This window comes from Coregonus lavaretus (genome assembly GCF_964263955.1).
Source record: "Coregonus lavaretus genome assembly, chromosome: 32".
Taxonomy (NCBI): domain Eukaryota; kingdom Metazoa; phylum Chordata; class Actinopteri; order Salmoniformes; family Salmonidae; genus Coregonus; species Coregonus lavaretus.
This window is the reverse complement of record NC_140019.1, coordinates 35543368-35565500: the sequence shown is the minus strand read 5'-3', so window position 1 is coordinate 35565500 and position 22133 is coordinate 35543368. Positions and strand designations below refer to the sequence as shown.

At 45.9% G+C, this 22133-nt stretch overlaps 1 protein-coding gene across 1 annotated transcript in view; it reads right to left on the bottom strand.

Annotated features, from left to right (window-relative positions):
* Positions 1–439: 439 nt before the first annotated feature.
* Positions 440–22133, bottom strand: part of LOC311107296 (copper-transporting ATPase 1-like) — a 38935-nt gene continuing 17241 nt past the window's right edge. The window contains exons 12-25 of the mRNA XM_084149779.1: positions 21395–21628; positions 20910–21001; positions 20501–20628; positions 20149–20303; positions 19772–19906; positions 16629–16823; positions 16216–16398; positions 15140–15211; positions 14907–15054; positions 9162–9308; positions 8277–8419; positions 7756–7959; positions 6456–6676; positions 440–3409 (exon numbers count right to left, since the gene is read on the bottom strand). Coding sequence (XP_084005905.1) covers positions 3136–3409; positions 6456–6676; positions 7756–7959; positions 8277–8419; positions 9162–9308; positions 14907–15054; positions 15140–15211; positions 16216–16398; positions 16629–16823; positions 19772–19906; positions 20149–20303; positions 20501–20628; positions 20910–21001; positions 21395–21628 — 2331 coding nt within the window. The 3' untranslated portion in view covers positions 440–3135. The remainder of the gene's footprint in view (positions 3410–6455; positions 6677–7755; positions 7960–8276; positions 8420–9161; positions 9309–14906; positions 15055–15139; positions 15212–16215; positions 16399–16628; positions 16824–19771; positions 19907–20148; positions 20304–20500; positions 20629–20909; positions 21002–21394; positions 21629–22133) is intronic.

Genomic DNA, 22133 nt, shown 5'->3' with positions numbered 1-22133 from the left:
TGTTCATCAGTCTCTCGAGCCCAGCTACGGTGCACCTGTACTGTCTCCACCATCTAGATGGTGGTGGGGTGAACAGGCTGTGGCCCTTGATCTCAGCCTTCCTGTGACACCGGGGCCTGTAGATGTCCTGGAGGGCAGGACTGGAGCCTTACTAGAGTTTCCCCTGGTCAGGTCACATGGTTTATTCAGTCTCCATGTAACAAAATATGAAAAAGTCTATAAATATAACGTTTTCATCATTGCTTACATTCAAACCCAGACAGGCAGAACCACTGGTTGCCTACTGCTGTCTACTGGTAAAGGTTGGACATAGCAGAGGCCTTTTCCAACAGTGCATTCTACTGCATACGGAATGTTTTAACCATTTAAAAAGCGAATCAAGTGGATTTGATGTGCCAGAATAATCCTGTGTGTTTCAACTTAAAATAAAACAGCAGAACAATGTCGAAGCAGTTTATTCCAAGAAGAATTATACAGACAACCTATATAAATACAAATACTACTGCCTTCCACACACAACCCCCTCCTGGATGGCTAGATGCATGTTCCTGACTAACACTATGGTATGCATATAAGAGCACAATGAAACTGGCATCTAATGTGGAGGAACCGGTAGGTGACTACGTTGTGTTGCATGATTGCATCATTCATAATAGTCACGGTGAAAGCACAGCAATGCAGATGCATGTAATACAAATGACAAGCCACTACTTGACAGTTCAACTAACAAGCACATGCCTTCAATATGAATGAAGAGGACTCACAATCTACTATCCTTCTACCTTTTAGTCCTGCTAACTTCACATTGGGTGTTTCATAGTCTCTCACGCAATATACAAGTCTTGAATGACATTTGGAAAGCAACTTAAAACTTTATTTCAGTCATCCTTGTGTGGTGCATCTACCAAAAACCCAGTTGTTACGGACCCAAGTCTTCCTGGTGCCCTCTGAGACCCAGTTGTTACTGACCCAAGTCTTCCTGGTGGCCTCTGAGACCCAGTTGTTACTGACCCAAGTCTTCCTGGTGCTCCCTGAGACCCAGTTGTTACTGACCCAAGTCTTCCTGGTGCTCTCTGAGACCCAGGGTTAAATCAAGTACCAATGACATCCATCGCATGGAAATAACAGAGAGAGGAAGGAAGGATTGCAGGAAATATGCTCCAGACAAGGAGAACGGCTCTGCAGAATCTTACATCTTATTTGACAATGCACAAGTTTTCCCAATCACACATTACTTCCACCATGTAACATCGGTTGTTTCATTCACAGTGAATCATTCTGACATTCAATAACTGACCACTGGCTGTTTTACTCAGCCTGTGTTACTAATAAGCCAGTCAATTTCGTAATTAAACTGCAATTCTAATTCCGATTCTTCTTCTTCATTGCTGTTCCATGAGAAACTCAGTCAATAAATGTACTGTGGTAAAGCAGACTTGTCAATCAGATACACAAGTCTGAGTCGGAGTGGTGATCTAGGATCAGTTTACCCTTTTAGATGATAATGAATCAGATATGGACAGGAGGGGGGGACCTGACCCTAGATCAGCACTGGTATAGCAGACTGTCAGGTGATTGTATAGGCAGCATTTGGACCACTTCAGCATAGTAGTATCCCAGTCAGTGTCCTTATTACCGTCCACATTCAGTTCAAAGAACCATGGTCCCCCTGAAGACTCCTGCTCAGCATGGGAACCATGGTCCTCCCGCAGACTCCTGCTCAGCATGGTGTTATCTTTGGAATGTGTTGAACTTTGAGAGGGTAATAATAATAATAATAATAATAATAATATGCCATTTAGCAGACTCTTTTATCCAAAGCGACTTACAGTCATGCGTGCATAAATTTTTGTGTATGGGTGGTCCCGGGGATCGAACCCACTACCTTGGCGTTACAAGCGCCGTGCTCTACCAGCTGAGCTACAGAGGGTATACAGTTGTCACTTGAGTAACGTTTACTGGTACAAATGGTTCCATGAGTGTTCTGTAGTAAGGGATCCTTAGAGTTTATACTTCATACTGTACATTCTTAAAATGATTGCTCACATACAGTATATACTTCCTGATTCGAGAAAATAATGTTTATGTTGGAAACATGGATGACACATTACATTGGTATATACTCAACAACATTCCTTTGTTTTCCAAGGAAAATATATGACAAAGTACAAATAAGTACTGTGATAACATTGTTTTTGTTTTTAAATAAGGCTAATATAAATACTCTGTTATAAACTGGGTGGTTTGAGCCCTGAATTCTGATTGGCTGAAAGCCATGGTATATCAGACTGCATACCAAGGGTATGACAAAACATTTCATTTTACTGTTCTAATTACGTTGGTAACCAGTTTATAATAGCAATAAGGCTCCTAGGGGGTTTGTGATATATGGCCAATATACCACGGCTAAGGGCTGGATCCAGGCACTCTGCGTTGCGCATAAGAACAGCCCTTAGCCGTGGTATATTGGCCATATAACACACCTCCTTGGGCCTTATTGCTTAATTATACAATCATATTATACAACAGCATAATTATTACACTTCTGCTCTCTCAGAAGGATTTTTTATTTTATTTCTTCACTCATATTAAGTACACTTTTACATGGGGCACCATTTTAGAGTGTCTTTGGATAGATGTCAAAGATTGTCTCTGCAAACCTTCATATTATAAGCACATAGAAAAAGATAGCACTGCAGTCTTCCTAATGAACCCCGCATCATCTTTCAGCAGAAGCTCTTAACCCCCTGGACAAAGAGTCAGAGCTCCTCTAAACCCTAGTGTAAGATCCCGTCCCCTGAGGGTACAAGTGGCCATTGACAAAAGACACTGGCAGCGGTAGAGTGAACATGAAGCCCTCCCAGGCATCCATTGGAGTGAACACTGTCAGTCAGTCAGAGGGTGAAGGGCAACAGAAAGGCTTTTTCAAGTCAAAAGATGCCGCCCTTGGGGCACCTGTGTAGATGGATGGGGCAATTAACCTATGTAACCCACTTAGCTTAGCATGGGTTAGCCTTCGCTACCTTAAGTTAGCTTAGCGTAGCGTAGCCTAGCTTAGCTTAGCCTAGCCAAGCATATAATGGCTAAACCAAGCTTAAATTAGCATAGACTAGCATAGCTTAGCATAACCTAGCCTCAGACAAACTCCTCCTCGCAGCAGGCCTCCCCCACCAGCAATGAGTGTTTGTCGGGGTCGCTGAGGGCCATGCTGTTGAGGGAGTGCTTTGATTGGAGGGAGTTGATGGAGGCGCGGCTGAAGTTGACGACGCGGTCCAATAGGCTCAGCTTGGGGGAGGGGCGGCGCAGCTCGCCCATGCCGATGTGGACGCTGACGTCTGATAGGCTTGCAGCGTGTCTCTTCTGACTGCCCAGACGAGACTCCAGCAGCTCAGCGCTGGGCTTAGTGTAGCTACAAACAGAGAGGAGAGTTAGTGTAGCTACAAACAGAGAGAGGAGAGTTAGTGTAGCTACAAACAGAGAGAGGAGAGTTAGTGTAGCTACAAACAGAGAGGAGAGTTAGTGTAGCTACAAACAGAGAGAGGAGAGTTAGTGTAGCTAAAACAGAGAGAGGAGAGTTAGTGTAGCTACACACAGAGAGAGGAGAGTTAGTGTAGCTACACACAGAGAGAGGAGAGTTAGTGTAGCTACACACAGAGAGAGGAGAGTTAGTGTAGCTACAAACAGAGAGAGGAGAGTTAGTGTAGCTACAAACAGAGAGAGGAGAGTTAGTGTAGCTACAAACAGAGAGAGGAGAGTTAGTGTAGCTAAAACAGAGAGGAGAGTTAGTGTAGCTACAACAGAGAGGAGAGTTAGTGTAGCTACAACAGAGAGGAGAGTTAGTGTAGCTACAACAGAGAGGAGAGTTAGTGTAGCTACACACAGAGAGAGGAGAGTTAGTGTAGCTACAAACAGAGAGAGGAGAGTTAGTGTAGCTACAACAGAGAGGAGAGTTAGTGTAGCTACAACAGAGAGGAGAGTTAGTGTAGCTAAAACAGAGAGGAGAGTTAGTGTAGCTACAAACAGAGAGAGGAGAGTTAGTGTAGCTACAACAGAGAGGAGAGTTAGTGTAGCTACAACAGAGAGGAGAGTTAGTGTAGCTAAAACAGAGAGGAGAGTTAGTGTAGCTACAAACAGAGAGAGGAGAGTTAGTGTAGCTACAAACAGAGAGAGGAGAGTTAGTGTAGCTACAAACAGAGAGAGGAGAGTTAGTGTAGCTACAACAGAGAGAGGAGAGTTAGTGTAGCTAAAACAGAGAGGAGAGTTAGTGTAGCTACAAACAGAGAGAGGAGAGTTAGTGTAGCTACAACAGAGAGGAGAGTTAGTGTAGCTACAAACAGAGAGAGGAGAGTTAGTGTAGCTACAAACAGAGAGAGGAGAGTTAGTGTAGCTACAAACAGAGAGAGGAGAGTTAGTGTAGCTACACACAGAGAGGAGAGTTAGTGTAGCTAAAACAGAGAGAGGAGAGTTAGTGTAGCTACAACAGAGAGGAGAGTTAGTGTAGTTACAACAGAGAGAGGAGAGTTAGTGTAGCTACAACAGAGAGGAGAGTTAGTGTAGCTACAACAGAGAGGAGAGTTAGTGTAGCTACAACAGAGAGGAGAGTTAGTGTAGCTAAAACAGAGAGAGGAGAGTTAGTGTAGCTACAACAGAGAGGAGAGTTAGTGTAGCTACAACAGAGAGAGGAGAGTTAGTGTAGCTACAAACAGAGAGAGGAGAGTTAGTGTAGCTACAACAGAGAGGAGAGTTAGTGTAGCTACAACAGAGAGGAGAGTTAGTGTAGCTAAAACAGAGAGGAGAGTTAGTGTAGCTACAACAGAGAGGAGAGTTAGTGTAGCTAAAACAGAGAGAGGAGAGTTAGTGTAGCTACAACAGAGAGGAGAGTTAGTGTAGCTACAACAGAGAGAGGAGAGTTAGTGTAGCTACAAACAGAGAGAGGAGAGTTAGTGTAGCTACAACAGAGAGGAGAGTTAGTGTAGCTACAACAGAGAGGAGAGTTAGTGTAGCTACAACAGAGAGGAGAGTTAGTGTAGCTACAACAGAGAGAGGAGAGTTAGTGTAGCTACAAACAGAGAGAAGAGAGTTAGTGTAGCTACACACAGAGAGGAGAGTTAGTGTAGCTACAAACAGAGAGAGGAGAGTTAGTGTAGCTACAACAGAGAGGAGAGTTAGTGTAGCTACAACAGAGAGGAGAGTTAGTGTAGCTACAACAGAGAGGAGAGTTAGTGTAGCTACAACAGAGAGGAGAGTTAGTGTAGCTACAAACAGAGAGAGGAGAGTTAGTGTAGCTACAACAGAGAGGAGAGTTAGTGTAGCTAAAACAGAGAGAGGAGAGTTAGTGTAGCTACAACAGAGAGGAGAGTTAGTGTAGCTACACACAGAGAGAGGGGAGTTAGTGTAGCTACAACAGAGAGGAGAGTTAGTGTAGCTACAACAGAGAGGAGAGTTAGTGTAGCTACAAACAGAGAGAGGAGAGTTAGTGTAGCTACAAACAGAGAGAGGAGAGTTAGTGTAGCTAAAACAGAGAGAGGAGAGTTAGTGTAGCTACAAACAGAGAGAGGAGAGTTAGTGTAGCTACAAACAGAGAGAGGAGAGTTAGTGTAGCTACAAACAGAGAGAGGAGAGTTAGTGTAGCTACAAACAGAGAGAGGAGAGTTAGTGTAGCTAAAACAGAGAGAGGAGAGTTAGTGTAGCTAAAACAGAGAGAGGAGAGTTAGTGTAGCTACAACAGAGAGGAGAGTTAGTGTAGCTAAAACAGAGAGAGGAGAGTTAGTGTAGCTACAACAGAGAGGAGAGTTAGTGTAGCTACAAACAGAGAGAGGAGAGTTAGTGTAGCTACAACAGAGAGGAGAGTTAGTGTAGCTACAAACAGAGAGAGGAGAGTTAGTGTAGCTACAGAGAGGAGAGTTAGTGTAGCTACAAACAGAGAGAGGAGAGTTAGTGTAGCTACAACAGAGAGGAGAGTTAGTGTAGCTACAAACAGAGAGAGGAGAGTTAGTGTAGCTACAAACAGAGAGAGGAGAGTTAGTGTAGCTACAACAGAGAGGAGAGTTAGTGTAGCTACAAACAGAGAGAGGAGAGTTAGTGTAGCTACAAACAGAGAGAGGAGAGTTAGTGTAGCTACAACAGAGAGGAGAGTTAGTGTAGCTACAAACAGAGAGAGGAGAGTTAGTGTAGCTACAACAGAGGAGAGTTAGTGTAGCTACAAACAGAGAGAGGAGAGTTAGTGTAGCTACACACAGAGAGAGGAGAGTTAGTGTAGCTACAAACAGAGAGAGGAGAGTTAGTGTAGCTACAAACAGAGAGAGGAGAGTTAGATACAGAAACAATAAGGCACTACAAGTTGTAGTTCAGTGCTGGATTTAGAGTAACTAAGGTGCCGAGGAGAGCTAACACACACACACACACACACTCAAATACCACAGCTTGATGGGAAACTGGCCAGTCTGCTAACTCACCATTTGAGTAGTAGAGAGGACAGCACCACAGAGACAGAGGAGAGGGCCATGGCAGCAGAACCCATCCATGGCTGGAGAACCAGACCAACAGGCATGAACACACCAGCAGCGATAGGGATCCCCACCAGGTTATAGATGAGAGCAAACACAAAGTTGATCCTGATTCTCTTCACGGTCTTCTTGGACAGGTCAATACTCCCGACCACATCCAGCAGGTCATTCTGGACAGGGAGAGAGAGAAATGGGAGGGAGAGAGCAAGAGATGGGTGAGAGAGAGAGATGGGTGAGAGAGCAAGAGAGGGGGGAGAGAGAGAGCAAGAGAGGAGAGAGAGAGAGAGCAAGAGAGGAGAGAGAGAGAGAGCAAGAGAGGGGGGAGAGAGAGAGCAAGAGAGGAGAGAGAGAGAGAGCAAGAGAGGAGAGAGAGAGAGAGCAAGAGAGGGGGGGAGAGAGAGAGCAAGAGATGGGGGAGAGAGAGAGCAAGAGAGGGGAGAGAGAGAGAGCAAGAGATGGGGGAGAGAGAGAGCAAGAGAGGGGGGAGAGAGAGAGCAAGAGGGGGGAGAGAGAGAGCGAGAGATGGGGGAGAGAGAGCGAGAGATGGGAAGAGAGAGAAATGGGGAAGAGAGAGATGGGGAAGAGAGAGATGGGGAAGAGAGAGAGATGGGGAAGAGAGAGAGATGGGGAAGAGAGAGAGATGGGGAAGAGAGAGAGATGGGGAGAGATATAGAGGAGAGAGGGAGATAGGGAAGATAGAGAGATGGGGAGAGACAGAGAGAGAGATGGGGAGAGACAGAGAGAGAGATGGGGAGAGACAGACAGACATATTAACATGTAGAGATTATCAGCCAGACATATTAACATGTAGAGATTAATCAGACAGACAGACATATTAACATGTAGAGATTAATCAGACAGACAGACATATTAACATGTAGAGATTATCAGACAGACATATTAACATGTAGAGATTATCAGACAGACATATTAACATGTAGAGATTATCAGACAGACATATTAACATGTAGAGATTATCAGCCAGACATATTAACATGTAGAGATTATCAGCCAGACATATTAACATGTAGAGATTATCAGCCAGACATATTAACATGTAGAGATGATCAGCCAGACATATTAACATGTAGAGATTATCAGCCAGACATATTAACATGTAGAGATTATCAGACAGACATATTAACATGTAGAGATTATCAGACAGACATATTAACATGTAGAGATTATCAGACAGACAGGTAAACATCCATCCATCCATCCACTCACAGTCTTGCCCTCTTCTCCTCACCCTGATCAGCACCACGTCAGCTGCCTCTATGGCCACGTCAGTGCCAGTTCCTATGGCGATGCCAACGTCTGCCATGGCCAGAGCGGGCGAGTCGTTGACCCCGTCACCCACCATGGCCACCCTCTTCCCTGCCTGCTGCAGCTGCTCTACCTTGGCCACCTTGTGGGATGGCAGCACCTCCGCAAACACCTTCCTGATACCCACCTGGAGGAGAGACAGAGACAGCTAAATTACAGTTCACAAAGCCACTAGAAAACTACATGTGGGTTCTTTAGCAGACGCTCTTATCCAGAGTGACTTACAAAACGACATTCCTTTTCATCTGCAAAGAATGTTCTGGTTTTTAGTGCATACATTCATCAAAATCCCAAGCCATTATATTTGCATGTAGTAGACTACGTAGTCTCCTAAACACAGCTTGTTGGTGGCTTGACTAACCTATGAGTTGGGAAGATGAAATGGGTACATGGATCCCGTGACCTACGTCAACACCACCCAGCCAGTCCAGTCCTGTCCCCTACCTGAGCAGCGATGGCCCGTGCCGTCTTGCTGTTGTCTCCAGTCATCAGAATAACCTCCAGACCCATGGCCTGCAGGGTGTGAACCGCCAACTCTGCCTCTGGCTTCACTGTGTCTGCTATGGCTATCATGGCACAAAGCAGACCTACACACACACACACACAGAGAGACAGAGACAGAGAGACAGAGAGAGAGACAGAGAGAGAGACAGAGAGAGAGACAGAGAGAGAGAGAGAGAGACAGAGAGAGAGACAGAGAGAGAGACAGAGAGAGAGACAGAGAGAGAGAGACAGAGAGAGAGACAGAGAGAGAGACAGAGAGAGAGACAGAGAGAGAGAGAGAGAGAGACAGAGAGAGAGACAGAGAGAGAGACAGAGAGAGACAGAGAGAGAGACAGAGAGAGAGAGAGAGACAGAGAGAGAGACAGAGAGAGAGAGAGAGACAGAGAGAGAGACAGAGAGAGAGACAGAGAGAGAGACAGAGACAGAGAGACAGAGAGACAGAGAGAGAGACAGAGAGAGAGACAGAGAGAGAGACAGAGAGAGAGAGAGACAGAGAGAGAGACAGAGAGAGAGACAGAGAGAGAGACAGAGAGAGACAGAGAGAGAGACAGAGAGAGAGACAGAGACAGAGAGACAGAGACACACAGAGAGACAGAGACAGAGAGACAGAAAGAGAGACAGAGAGAGAGACAGAAAGAGAGACAGAGAGAGAGACAGAGAGAGAGAGAGAGAGAGAGAGAGAGAGAGAGAGAGAGAGAGACAGAGAGAGAGAGAGACAGAGAGAGAGACAGAGACAGAGACAGAGAGACAGAGAGAGAGTGGTTATAGACTCAGCAACACAATGGATGAAATGGTTGGAAACTCCTAAGGCTATTCAGAACTCACTGTCGACAGCCACCAGTACAGCAGTGCGTCCCCTGCTTTCATGTTCAGTCATGGTCTCGTCGACATCAGGTCTGATCTGGAGTCCGTTCCTCCTCATCCACTCCCTGTTCCCTATCAACACCACGTAGGATCCTGTCTGCACCAGGGCTATAGAGGAACAGAGAGGGGGAATATGGGTTAGACTACTGCACCAGGGTTATAGAGGAACAGAGAGGAATATGGGTTAGACTACTGCACCAGGGCTATAGAGGAACAGAGAGGGGGAATATGGGTTAGACTACTGCACCAGGGTTATAGAGGAACAGAGAGGAATATGGGTTAGCCTACTGCACCAGGGTTATAGAGGAACAGAGAGGAATATGGGTTAGACTACTGCACCAGGGCTATAGAGGAACAGAGAGGAATATGGGTTAGACTACTGCACCAGGGTTATAGAGGAACAGAGAGGAATATGGGTTAGCCTACTGCACCAGGGCTATAGAGGAACAGAGAGGAATATGGGTTAGACTACTGCACCAGGGTTATAGAGGAACAGAGAGGAATATGGGTTAGACTACTGCACCAGGGTTATAGAGGAACAGAGAGGAATATGGGTTAGACTACTGCACCAGGGTTATAGAGGAACAGAGAGGAATATGGGTTAGCCTACTGCACCAGGGTTATAGAGGAACAGAGAGGGGGAATATGGGTTAGCCTACTGCACCAGGGTTATAGAGGAACAGAGAGGAATATGGGTTAGCCTACTGCACCAGGGCTATAGAGGAACAGAGAGGAATATGGGTTAGACTACTGCACCAGGGCTATATAGGAACAGAGAGGAATATGGGTTAGACTACTGCACCAGGGTTATAGAGGAACAGAGAGGAATATGGGTTAGCCTACTGCACCAGGGTTATAGAGGAACAGAGAGGAATATGGGTTAGCCTACTGCACCAGGGTTATAGAGGAACAGAGAGGAATATGGGTTAGACTACTGCACCAGGGCTATAGAGGAACAGAGAGGAATATGGGTTAGCCTACTGCACCAGGGTTATAGAGGAACAGAGAGGGGGAATATGGGTTAGCCTACTGCACCAGGGTTATAGAGGAACAGAGAGGGGGAATATGGGTTAGCCTACTGCACCAGGGCTATAGAGGAACAGAGAGGAATATGGGTTAGACTACTGCACCAGGGTTATAGAGGAACAGAGAGGAATATGGGTTAGCCTACTGCACCAGGTTATAGAGGAACAGAGAGGGGGAATATGGGTTAGACTACTGCACCAGGGTTATAGAGGAACAGAGAGGGGGAATATGGGTTAGCCTACTGCACCAGGTTATAGAGGAACAGAGAGGAATATGGGTTAGACTACTGCACCAGGGTTATAGAGGAACAGAGAGGAATATGGGTTAGCCTACTGCACCAGGGTTATAGAGGAACAGAGAGGAATATGGGTTAGCCTACTGCACCAGGGCTATAGAGGAACAGAGAGGAATATGGGTTAGCCTACTGCACCAGGGTTATAGAGGAACAGAGAGGAATATGGGTTAGACTACTGCACCAGGGTTATAGAGGAACAGAGAGGAATATGGGTTAGACTACTGCATCAGGGTTATAGAGGAACAGAGAGGAATATGGGTTAGACTACTGCACCAGGGTTATAGAGGAACAGAGAGGAATATGGGTTAGCCTACTGCACCAGGGCTATAGAGGAACAGAGAGGGGGAATATGGGTTAGACTACTGCACCAGGGTTATAGAGGAACAGAGAGGAATATGGGTTAGACTACTGCACCAGGGTTATAGAGGAACAGAGAGGAATATGGGTTAGCCTACTGCACCAGGGCTATAGAGGAACAGAGAGGAATATGGGTTAGCCTACTGCACCAGGGTTATAGAGGAACAGAGAGGAATATGGGTTAGACTACTGCACCAGGGTTATAGAGGAAAAGAGAGGGGGAATATGGGTTAGCCTACTGCACCAGGGTTATAGAGGAACAGAGAGGAATATGGGTTAGCCTACTGCACCAGGGTTATAGAGGAACAGAGAGGAATATGGGTTAGACTACTGCACCAGGGTTATAGAGGAAAAGAGAGGGGGAATATGGGTTAGCCTACTGCACCAGGGTTATAGAGGAACAGAGAGGAATATGGGTTAGCCTACTGCACCAGGGCTATAGAGGAACAGAGAGGAATATGGGTTAGACTACTGCACCAGGTTATAGAGGAACAGAGAGGAATATGGGTTAGCCTACTGCACCAGGGTTATAGAGGAACAGAGAGGAATATGGGTTAGCCTACTGCACCAGGGTTATAGAGGAACAGAGAGGAATATGGGTTAGACTACTGCACCAGGGTTATAGAGGAACAGAGAGGAATATGGGTTAGCCTACTGCACCAGGGCTATAGAGGAACAGAGAGGAATATGGGTTAGACTACTGCACCAGGGTTATAGAGGAACAGAGAGGAATATGGGTTAGACTACTGCACCAGGGTTATAGAGGAACAGAGAGGAATATGGGTTAGACTACTGCACCAGGTTATAGAGGAACAGAGAGGAATATGGGTTAGACTACTGCACCAGGGTTATAGAGGAACAGAGAGGGGGAATATGGGTTAGCCTACTGCACCAGGGTTATAGAGGAACAGAGAGGAATATGGGTTAGCCTACTGCACCAGGGTTATAGAGGAACAGAGAGGAATATGGGTTAGACTACTGCACCAGGGTTATAGAGGAAAAGAGAGGGGGAATATGGGTTAGCCTACTGCACCAGGGCTATAGAGGAACAGAGAGGAATATGGGTTAGCCTACTGCACCAGGTCTATAGAGGAACAGAGAGGAATATGGGTTAGCCTACTGCACCAGGGTTATAGAAGAACAGAGAGGAATATGGGTTAGCCTACTGCACCAGGGTTATAGAGGAACAGAGAGGAATATGGGTTAGACTACTGCACCAGGTTATAGAGGAACAGAGAGGAATATGGGTTAGACTACTGCACCAGGGTTATAGAGGAACAGAGAGGAATATGGGTTAGACTACTGCACCAGGGTTATAGAGGAACAGAGAGGAATATGGGTTAGACTACTGCACCAGGGTTATAGAAGAACAGAGAGGAATATGGGTTAGACTACTGCACCAGGGTTATAGAGGAACAGAGAGGAATATGGGTTAGACTACTGCACCAGGTTATAGAGGAACAGAGAGGAATATGGGTTAGCCTACTGCACCAGGGTTATAGAGGAACAGAGAGGAATATGGGTTAGCCTACTGCACCAGGGTTATAGAGGAACAGAGAGGAATATGGGTTAGACTACTGCACCAGGGTTATAGAGGAACAGAGAGGAATATGGGTTAGACTACTGCACCAGGGTTATAGAGGAACAGAGAGGAATATGGGTTAGCCTACTGCACCAGGGTTATAGAGGAACAGAGAGGAATATGGGTTAGACTACTGCACCAGGGTTATAGAGGAACAGAGAGGAATATGGGTTAGACTACTGCACCAGGGTTATAGAGGAACAGAGAGGAATATGGGTTAGCCTACTGCACCAGGGTTATAGAGGAACAGAGAGGAATATGGGTTAGCCTACTGCACCAGGGTTATAGAGGAACAGAGAGGGGGAATATGGGTTAGACTACTGCACCAGGGTTATAGAGGAACAGAGAGGAATATGGGTTAGACTACTGCACCAGGGTTATAGAGGAACAGAGAGGAATATGGGTTAGACTACTGCACCAGGGCTATAGAGGAACAGAGAGGGGGAATATGGGTTAGCCTACTGCACCAGGGTTATAGAGGAACAGAGAGGAATATGGGTTAGCCTACTGCACCAGGGTTATAGAGGAACAGAGAGGGGGAATATGGGTTAGACTACTGCACCAGGGCTATAGAGGAACAGAGAGGAATATGGGTTAGACTACTGCACCAGGGTTATAGAGGAACAGAGAGGAATATGGGTTAGCCTACTGCACCAGGGTTATAGAGGAACAGAGAGGAATATGGGTTAGCCTACTGCACCAGGGTTATAGAGGAACAGAGAGGGGGAATATGGGTTAGACTACTGCACCAGGGCTATAGAGGAACAGAGAGGAATATGGGTTAGACTACTGCACCAGGGTTATAGAGGAACAGAGAGGAATATGGGTTAGACTACTGCATCAGGGCTATAGAGGAACAGAGAGGAATATGGGTTAGCCTACTGCACCAGGGTTATAGAGGAACAGAGAGGAATATGGGTTAGCCTACTGCACCAGGGTTATAGAGGAACAGAGAGGAATATGGGTTAGCCTACTGCACCAGGGTTATAGAGGAACAGAGAGGAATATGGGTTAGACTACTGCACCAGGGTTATAGAGGAACAGAGAGGAATATGGGTTAGCCTACTGCACCAGGGTTATAGAGGAACAGAGAGGAATATGGGTTAGCCTACTGCACCAGGGCTATAGAGGAACAGAGAGGAATATGGGTTAGACTACTGCACCAGGGTTATAGAGGAACAGAGAGGAATATGGGTTAGACTACTGCACCAGGGTTATAGAGGAACAGAGAGGAATATGGGTTAGCCTACTGCACCAGGGTTATAGAGGAACAGAGAGGAATATGGGTTAGACTACTGCACCAGGGTTATAGAGGAAAAGAGAGGGGGAATATGGGTTAGACTACTGCACCAGGGCTATAGAGGAACAGAGAGGAATATGGGTTAGCCTACTGCACCAAGGTTATAGAGGAACAGAGAGGAATATGGGTTAGCCTACTGCACCAGGGTTATAGAGGAACAGAGAGGAATATGGGTTAGACTACTGCACCAGGGTTATAGAGGAACATGGGTTAGCCTACTGCACCAGGGTTATAGAGGAACAGAGAGGAATATGGGTTAGACTACTGCACCAGGGCTATAGAGGAACAGAGAGGAATATGGGTTAGACTACTGCACCAGGGTTATAGAGGAACAGAGAGGAATATGGGTTAGCCTACTGCACCAGGGTTATAGAGGAACAGAGAGGAATATGGGTTAGACTACTGCACCAGGGTTATAGAGGAACAGAGAGGAATATGGGTTAGCCTACTGCACCAGGGTTATAGAGGAACAGAGAGGAATATGGGTTAGCCTACTGCACCAGGGTTATAGAGGAACAGAGAGGAATATGGGTTAGACTACTGCACCAGGGTTATAGAGGAACAGAGAGGAATATGGGTTAGCCTACTGCACCAGGGTTATAGAGGAACAGAGAGGAATATGGGTTAGACTACTGCACCAGGGTTATAGAGGAACAGAGAGGAATATGGGTTAGACTACTGCACCAGGGTTATAGAGGAACAGAGAGGAATATGGGTTAGCCTACTGCACCAGGGTTATAGAGGAACAGAGAGGAATATGGGTTAGCCTACTGCACCAGGGTTATAGAGGAACAGAGAGGGGGAATATGGGTTAGACTACTGCACCAGGGTTATAGAGGAACAGAGAGGGGGAATATGGGTTAGACTACTGCACCAGGGTTATAGAGGAACAGAGAGGAATATGGGTTAGACTACTGCACCAGGGTTATAGAGGAACAGAGAGGAATATGGGTTAGACTAGAACGTAGCCTAGAATGTACGCAGAATGTATAGCATGCATTTGATCGATGCAGCAGAAACAGAACAGGGGAATCTTTAGGCCTGATGCTGAATAATCATTGACAATAAGGGGTAATTTAGGAATGTATTTTCATTCCGCTTTTAAAAATATTGGTCCTATTTTGGACTACATATCCCAGTACGTACTGAGAGGCTGTGGGTCCATGATGAGCGGGTGTGAGCCTGGCCTGGTCCTGGAGTCACTGATCTGGACCAGAATACTGTTTCTCTGGTTGTTGTCTTCACTGTCACCGTCTTCCTGATGTTGTCTCAGCAGGGTTTCTGTATTACTGACCTAACAGACAGACACAGGTTTAGTTAATTATACAGCCGTCACTGTCCTCATGATGATGTCTGAGCAGGGTCTCGGTGTTACTGACCTGGCATCGTATACCACAGCCTGGTACAGCCTGGAAGTCAGTACACGCACCCAGGGACTCTGTACCCAGCTCCTAATACAGAGAGACAGAAACACACAGAGGTTTAGTTTATCATATGGCCTGGAAGTCTGTCCACCCACCCAGGGACTCTGTACCCAGCTCCTAATACAGAGAGACAGAAACACACAGAGGTTTAGTTTATCATATGGCCTGGAAGTCTGTCCAACCACCCAGGGACTCTGTACCCAGCTCCTAATACAGAGAGACAGAAACACACAGAGGTTTAGATTATCATATGGCCTGGAAGTCTGTCCACCCACCCAGGGACTCTGTACCCAGCTCCTAATACAGAGAGACAGAAACACACAGAGGTTTAGTTTATCATATGGCCTGGAAGTCTGTCCAACCACCCAGGGACTCTGTACCCAGCTCCTGAGACAGAGAGACAGAAACACACAGAGGTTTAGATTATCATATGGCCTGGAAGTCTGTCCACCCACCCAGGGACTCTGTACCCAGCTCCTGAGACAGAGAGACAGAAACACACAGAGGTTTAGTTTATCATATGGCCTGGAAGTCTGTCCAACCACCCAGGGACTCTGTACCCAGCTCCTGAGACAGACAGAGAAACAGATTAGTACACTTCATCTGGACCCACAATGACAGATAGGGCCCAAATATGAGGTCATCCAGACACTTGTATGAACTCACAACCAGTCTCCTACCCGTCAGCTGTAGGACTGAGGTTCAGGTGGACTCACCTGTTTACAGTACTTGGTGATGGAATCAGACTCACCTGTTTACAGTACTTGGTGATGGAATCAGACTCACCTGTTTACAGTACTTGGTGATGGAATCAGACTCACCTGTTTACAGTACTTGGTGATGGAATCAGACTCACCTGTTTCCAGTACTTGGTGATGGAATCAGACTCACCTGTTTTCAGTACTTGGTGATGGAATCAGACTCACCTGTTTTCAGTACTTGGTGATGGAATCAGACTCACCTGTTTACAGTACTTTGTGATGGAATCAGACTCACCTGTTTACAGTACTTGGTGATGGAATTAGACTCACCTGTTTACAGTATTTGGTGATGGCAGCTCCCAGTGGGTGTTCACTGTTGTTCTCTGCAGTCCCTACAATGGCCAGCAGGCGGGAGCGAGGCATCCTGTTCCCCTCCACTAAAATCTTCAGCTGTATTACTTCAGGAGCTCCGTAGGTGATGGTCCCAGTCTTATCGAACACCACTGTCTGGATCTGCAAAATATACCGTTTTTGTAACAAGTTAGGAATAAGGGAAGCAATTGTATAGCGATTCTCAGACAATTTAATAACATACCCCAGTTACTGCAACAGTTGCAGATAATTAGATTCTGACTACAAACATGAGGCATAACATATCAAACCTAACGAATTATTTTTACTATCAATATGATATAATTAGTGACCGACTATTGATTGGTTGATAGCATCTTCTTCACACTCACCTTGTGTGCCATCTCTAGTGGTTCCCCTCCCTTGATGAGGATGCCGTTCTGAGCGCCCACCCCCGTGCCCACCATCACAGCTGTCGGGGTCGCCAGGCCCAGAGAGCAGGGGCAGGCGATACACAGCACCGTGATGGAGGCCTGGAAGGCAAACCTAATCACGGCTTCTGCCTTGGAGATGCTCTGATCATAGCCCTGTAGAGGGAGACAGAGAGACTTTAGACAGGGTAGTCTACACCTTGGAGATGGTCTTATCATTGCCCTGTAGAGGGAGACAGAGACTTTAGACAGGGTAGTCTACACCTTGGAGATGGCCTTATCATAGCCCTGTAGAGGGAGACAGAGACTTTAGACAGGGTAGTCTACACCTTGGAGATGGTCTTATCATAGCCCTGTAGAGGGAGACAGAGAGACTTTAGACAGGGTAGTCTACACCTTGGAGATGGCCTTATCATAGCCCTGTAGAGGGAGACAGAGAGACTTTAGACAGGATAGTCTACACCTTGGAGATGGTCTTATCATAGCCCTGTAGAGGGAGACAGAGAGACTTTAGACAGGGTAGTCTACACCTTGGAGACGGTCTTATCATAGCCCTGTAGAGGGAGACAGAGAGACTTTAGACAGGGTAGTCTACACCTTGGAGATGGCCTTATCATAGCCCTGTAGAGGGAGACAGAGACTTTAGACAGGGTAGTCTACACCTTGGAGATGGCCTTATCATAGCCCTGTAGAGGGAGACAGAGACTTTAGACAGGGTAGTCTACACCTTGGAGATGGCCTTATCATAGCCCTGTAGAGGGAGACAGAGAGACTTTAGACAGGGTAGTCTACACCTTGGAGATGGCCTTATCATAGCCCTGTAGAGAGTGAGAGAGAGTGAAACAGGGGAACAGTCTGGGTTACATTTTTTTTTCTAATGTTGACCTCTCTTTCCCTTGATCAGTCTCCACTGTTTAAACAGGAAGTGGACAGGTGACAGCAGATTCCCCACTTGATCCATCTGCACTGTTTAAACAGGAAGTGGACAGGTGACAGCAGATTCCCCACTTGATCCATCTGCACTGTTTAAACAGGAAGTGGACAGGTGGCAGCAGATTCCCCACTTGATCAGTCTCCACTGTTTAAACAGGAAGTGGACAGGTGACAGCAGATTCCCCACTTGATCCATCTGCACTGTTTAAACAGGAAGTGGACATGTGACAGCAGATTCCCCACTTGATCAGTCTCCACTGTTTAAACAGGAAGTGGACATGTGACAGCAGATTCCCCACTTGATCAGTCTCCACTGTTTAAACAGGAAGTGGACATGTGACTGCAGATTCCCCACTTGATCAGTCTCCACTGTTTAAACAGGAAGTGGACAGGTTACACATGATTCCCCACTAGGGCTTTCCCATACTGCGCTCACAAAGAGGAGACGGGATTTAAATTTAAATGATTTAAATACCAGATTTAAGTGGAATGATTTAGCTAAATACACCCTTAGTAAAGGTTTTACATAGATATCAGCATAGTAAAGGTTTTACATACAGTGCCTTCGGAAAGTACTCAGACCCCTGCACATTTTCCACATTTTGTTAGGTTACAGCCTTATTCTAAAATTGACTTAATATTTTTCAATCTACACACAATACCCCATAATGACAAAACAAAAACAGGTTTAGACATTTTTGCTAATTTATCAATAAAGAAAGCGGAAATATCACATTTAAATTAGTATTCAGACCCTTTACTCAGTACTTTGTTGAAGCACCTTTGGCAGCGATTACAGCCTTGAGTCTTCTTGGGTATGACGCTACAAGCTTGGCACACCTGTATTTGGGGAGTTTCTCCCATTCTTCTCTGCAGATCCTCTCAAGCTCTGTCAGGTTGGATGGGGAGCGTTGCTGCACAGCTATTTTCAGGTCTCTCCAGAGATGTTCGATCAGGTTCAAGTCCGGGCTCTGGCTGGGCCACTCAAGGACATTCAGAGACTTGTCCCGAAGCCACTCCTGCGTTGTCTTGACTGTGTGCTTAGGGTCGTTGTCCTGTTGGAAGGTGAACCTTCGCCCCAGTCTGAGGTCCTGAGCGCTCTGGAGCAGGTTTTCATCAAGGATCTCTCTGTACTTTGCTCTGTTCATCTTTGCCTCGATCCTGACTAGTCTCCCAGTCCCTGCCACTGAAAAACATCCCCACAGCATGATGCTGCCACCACCATGCTTCACCGTAGGGATAGTGCCTGGTTTCCTCCAGACGTGATGCTTGGCATAAAGGCCAAAGAGTTCAATCTTGGTTTCATCAGACCAGAGAATTTTGTTTCTCATGGTGTTAAGAGTCTTTAGGTGCCTTTTGGCAAACTCCAAGCGGGCTGTCATGTGCCTTTTACGGAGGAGTGGCTTCCGTCTGGTCATTATACCATAAAGGCCTGATTGGTGGAGTGCTGCAGAGATGGTTGTCCTTCTGGAAGGTTTTCCCATCTCCATAGAGGAACGCTAGAGCTCTGTCAGTGACCATCGGGTTCTTGGACACCTCTCTGACCAAGACCCGTCTCCCCCGATTGCTCAGTTTGGTCTGTCAACTGTGGGACCTTATATAGACAGGTGTGTGCCTTTCCAAATCATGTCCAATCAATTGAATTTACCACAGGTGGACTCCAATCAAGTTGTAAAAACATCTCAAGGATGATCAATGGAAACAGGATGCACCTGAGCTCAATTTCAAGTCTCAAAGGTCTGAATACTTACCAGTTTTCGCTTTGTCATTATGGGGTATTGTGTGTAGATTGATGAGTATTTGTATTTATTTAATCCATTTTAGAATAAGGCTGTAATGTAACAAAATGTGGAAAAGGTCAAGGCGTCTGAATACTTTCCGAATGCACTGTAGATATCAGCATAGTAAAGGTTTTATATAGATATCAGCATAGTAAAGGTTTTATATAGATATCAGTATAGTAAAGGTTTTATATAGATATCAGCATAGTAAAGGTTTTATATAGATATCAGCATAGTAAAGGTTTTATATAGATATCAGTATAGTAAAGGTTTTATATAGATATCAGCATAGTAAAGGTTTTATATAGATATCAGTATAGTAAAGGTTTTACATAGATATCAGCATAGTAAAGGTTTTATATAGATATCAGTATAATCAAGGCTACTCACAGGGAAGTATTTTTCCACCAGTGGAAAGTTGACAAAGCCAATGAGGATCCAGGCGAACAGAGTGAGAAGAGAGACCCCAACGATGAACGGGACAAAGTAACCACTGATCTTATCTGCAAACTGCTGGATGGGAGCCTGCAGATGAGAGGTCAGAGGTGACAGAGGTAAAAGGTTAAAGCAGAGGTCACAGAGGTAAAGCTCTTCCAGCTCAGAACTACTTAAAAATGAATTCTTAGACGAATCCTCCATGTGTTGCCCAAGGTCAGTTCTGTCAAAAGCAAATATTGACAAATATCTACATATCTTATCCAACTCAGACGCCAGGAAACAGGATATCATTTACACAAAAGCTAACATATTACCACCACCACCCTCACCTTAGATGTCTGAGCCTCCTCCACTAGTTTGACTATCTGAGACAGGGTTGTGTCCAGGCCTACGTGTGTAGCAGTGATGAGCAGAGAGCCGTTCTGGTTGATAGAGCCAGCTATCACTGAGCTGCCTGGCTTCTTGGTCACTGGCATGGCCTCACCTGGGACACAAAACACATCCGAGATAAGGCACTAGCCAGGAACACAACATAAATAATGCCGTTCCTCAGAGAAATAGTAACCGTGCTTGGAGAAACAGTCATTTCAAAGTAGTGTTAAGGAAATTAGCAAAGGAAGCTTCAGACTTGAGATGCATCTTCTCCAGTATCCTCAGAGTTGATCATCCAATGTAACCCACCTGTGATGAGAGACTCGTCAGCCATGCTGTGTCCCTCGATGACCCTCCCATCTACGGGGAACTTCCCTCCAGGAACCACCCTGACCACGTCTCCTCTCTGGACCAGCTCCACATCTACCTGCTCCTCACTGACATGGACAGAGAGAGATACGCATGTAGTCGGATTTATAATACACTGGTTCTATGCCATATCCAAGTCCCAAAAGGGTTTGCTGTTCAATGTCAGCCTGCAGTCAGTTCTGATTAAACATTGAAATGAAACTTAAAACACTTGAAATAGTGTCAAAATATCTACAGCCTGCCTTATCCAATTCCTAATCTCAGTGCCAGAAACTGTTTCGGTTAAAAGCAGAAACACCTTAGGCTATCCAATTCCAGGTCTAGAAACAGGAGATCTTCAGTGAAGTACCTGAGTACAGACATGTCCGTGTTGAGAGTGACCACCGTAGCCTCGCTGGCCTGAAGGGACATCAGCTTGGACAGAGCTTCTGACGTCTTACTCTGGAGGGGAGACGGAGCAGGTCAGGAGTGTACGGTCACATACTTTAGCTATGACACAAACGGATAACTTATCATTAAAAAGAGACGTACTCTGGCTACAGAAATAGCACCATGCTTCGGAGTTACTACTGTATGTTGATATAAAGATGTAGAAGCATATCTTCTAGATCAGGGCTGCCCAACTCTCTTCCTGGAGAGCTACTGTCTGTCCTGTAGATTTTCAGTCCAACCCTAATTTAGCGTATCTGATTCAGTTAGTTAAGGTCTTGTTGAGCTGCTAATAAGTAGAATCAGGTGTTTTAAAATTAGGGTTGGACTGAAAACCCACAGGACGGTAGATCTCCAGGAAGAGGGTTGGGCAGCCCCGTTGTAGAAGACACATAGGTCCAATACCTTGGCGATCTGCTCCAGCCAGCGTCCCAGGGAGATGAAGACAAACAGCATGGGGGGCGTGTCAAAGAAGGTGATGGGGTTGACCTTTGCCCTCTCTATCATGGCGACCATGAGGATGACCACGGAGTAGGAGAAGGCTATGGAGGTGGCCAGCACGATGAGCACGTCCATGTTGGCTGTTCTGTGTTTCAGGGCCTTGTAGGCCTGGGTGTAGAAGTAACGCCCGCCAATAAACTAAAGAGAGGAATGGGACAAGAGTAAATGTTAGATCAGGAAAAAGATTCATTTCAGGTTTGATTTGAAAACGGCTTTCACACTTGGGTCACAAATGGTGATTATTATCTAAGTTAAGTATTGTGTTACTTAGAAAGATACACTACGTGACCAAAAGTATGTGGACACCTGCTCATCGAACATCTCATTCCAAAATCATGGGCATTAATATGGAGTTGGTCCCCCCTTTGCTGCTATAACAGCCTCCACTCTTCTGGGAAGGCTTTCCACTAGATGTTGGAACATTGCTGCGGGGACTTGCTTCCATTCAGCCACAAGAGCATTAGTGAGGTCGGGCACTGATGTTGGGCGATTAGGCCTGGCTCGCAGTCGACGTTCCAATTCATCCCAAAGGTGTTCGATGGGGTTGCGGTCATGGATATGTGCAGGCCAGTCAAGTTCTTCCACACCGATCTTGACAAACTATTTCTGTATGGACCTCGCTTTGTGCACGGGGGCATTGTCA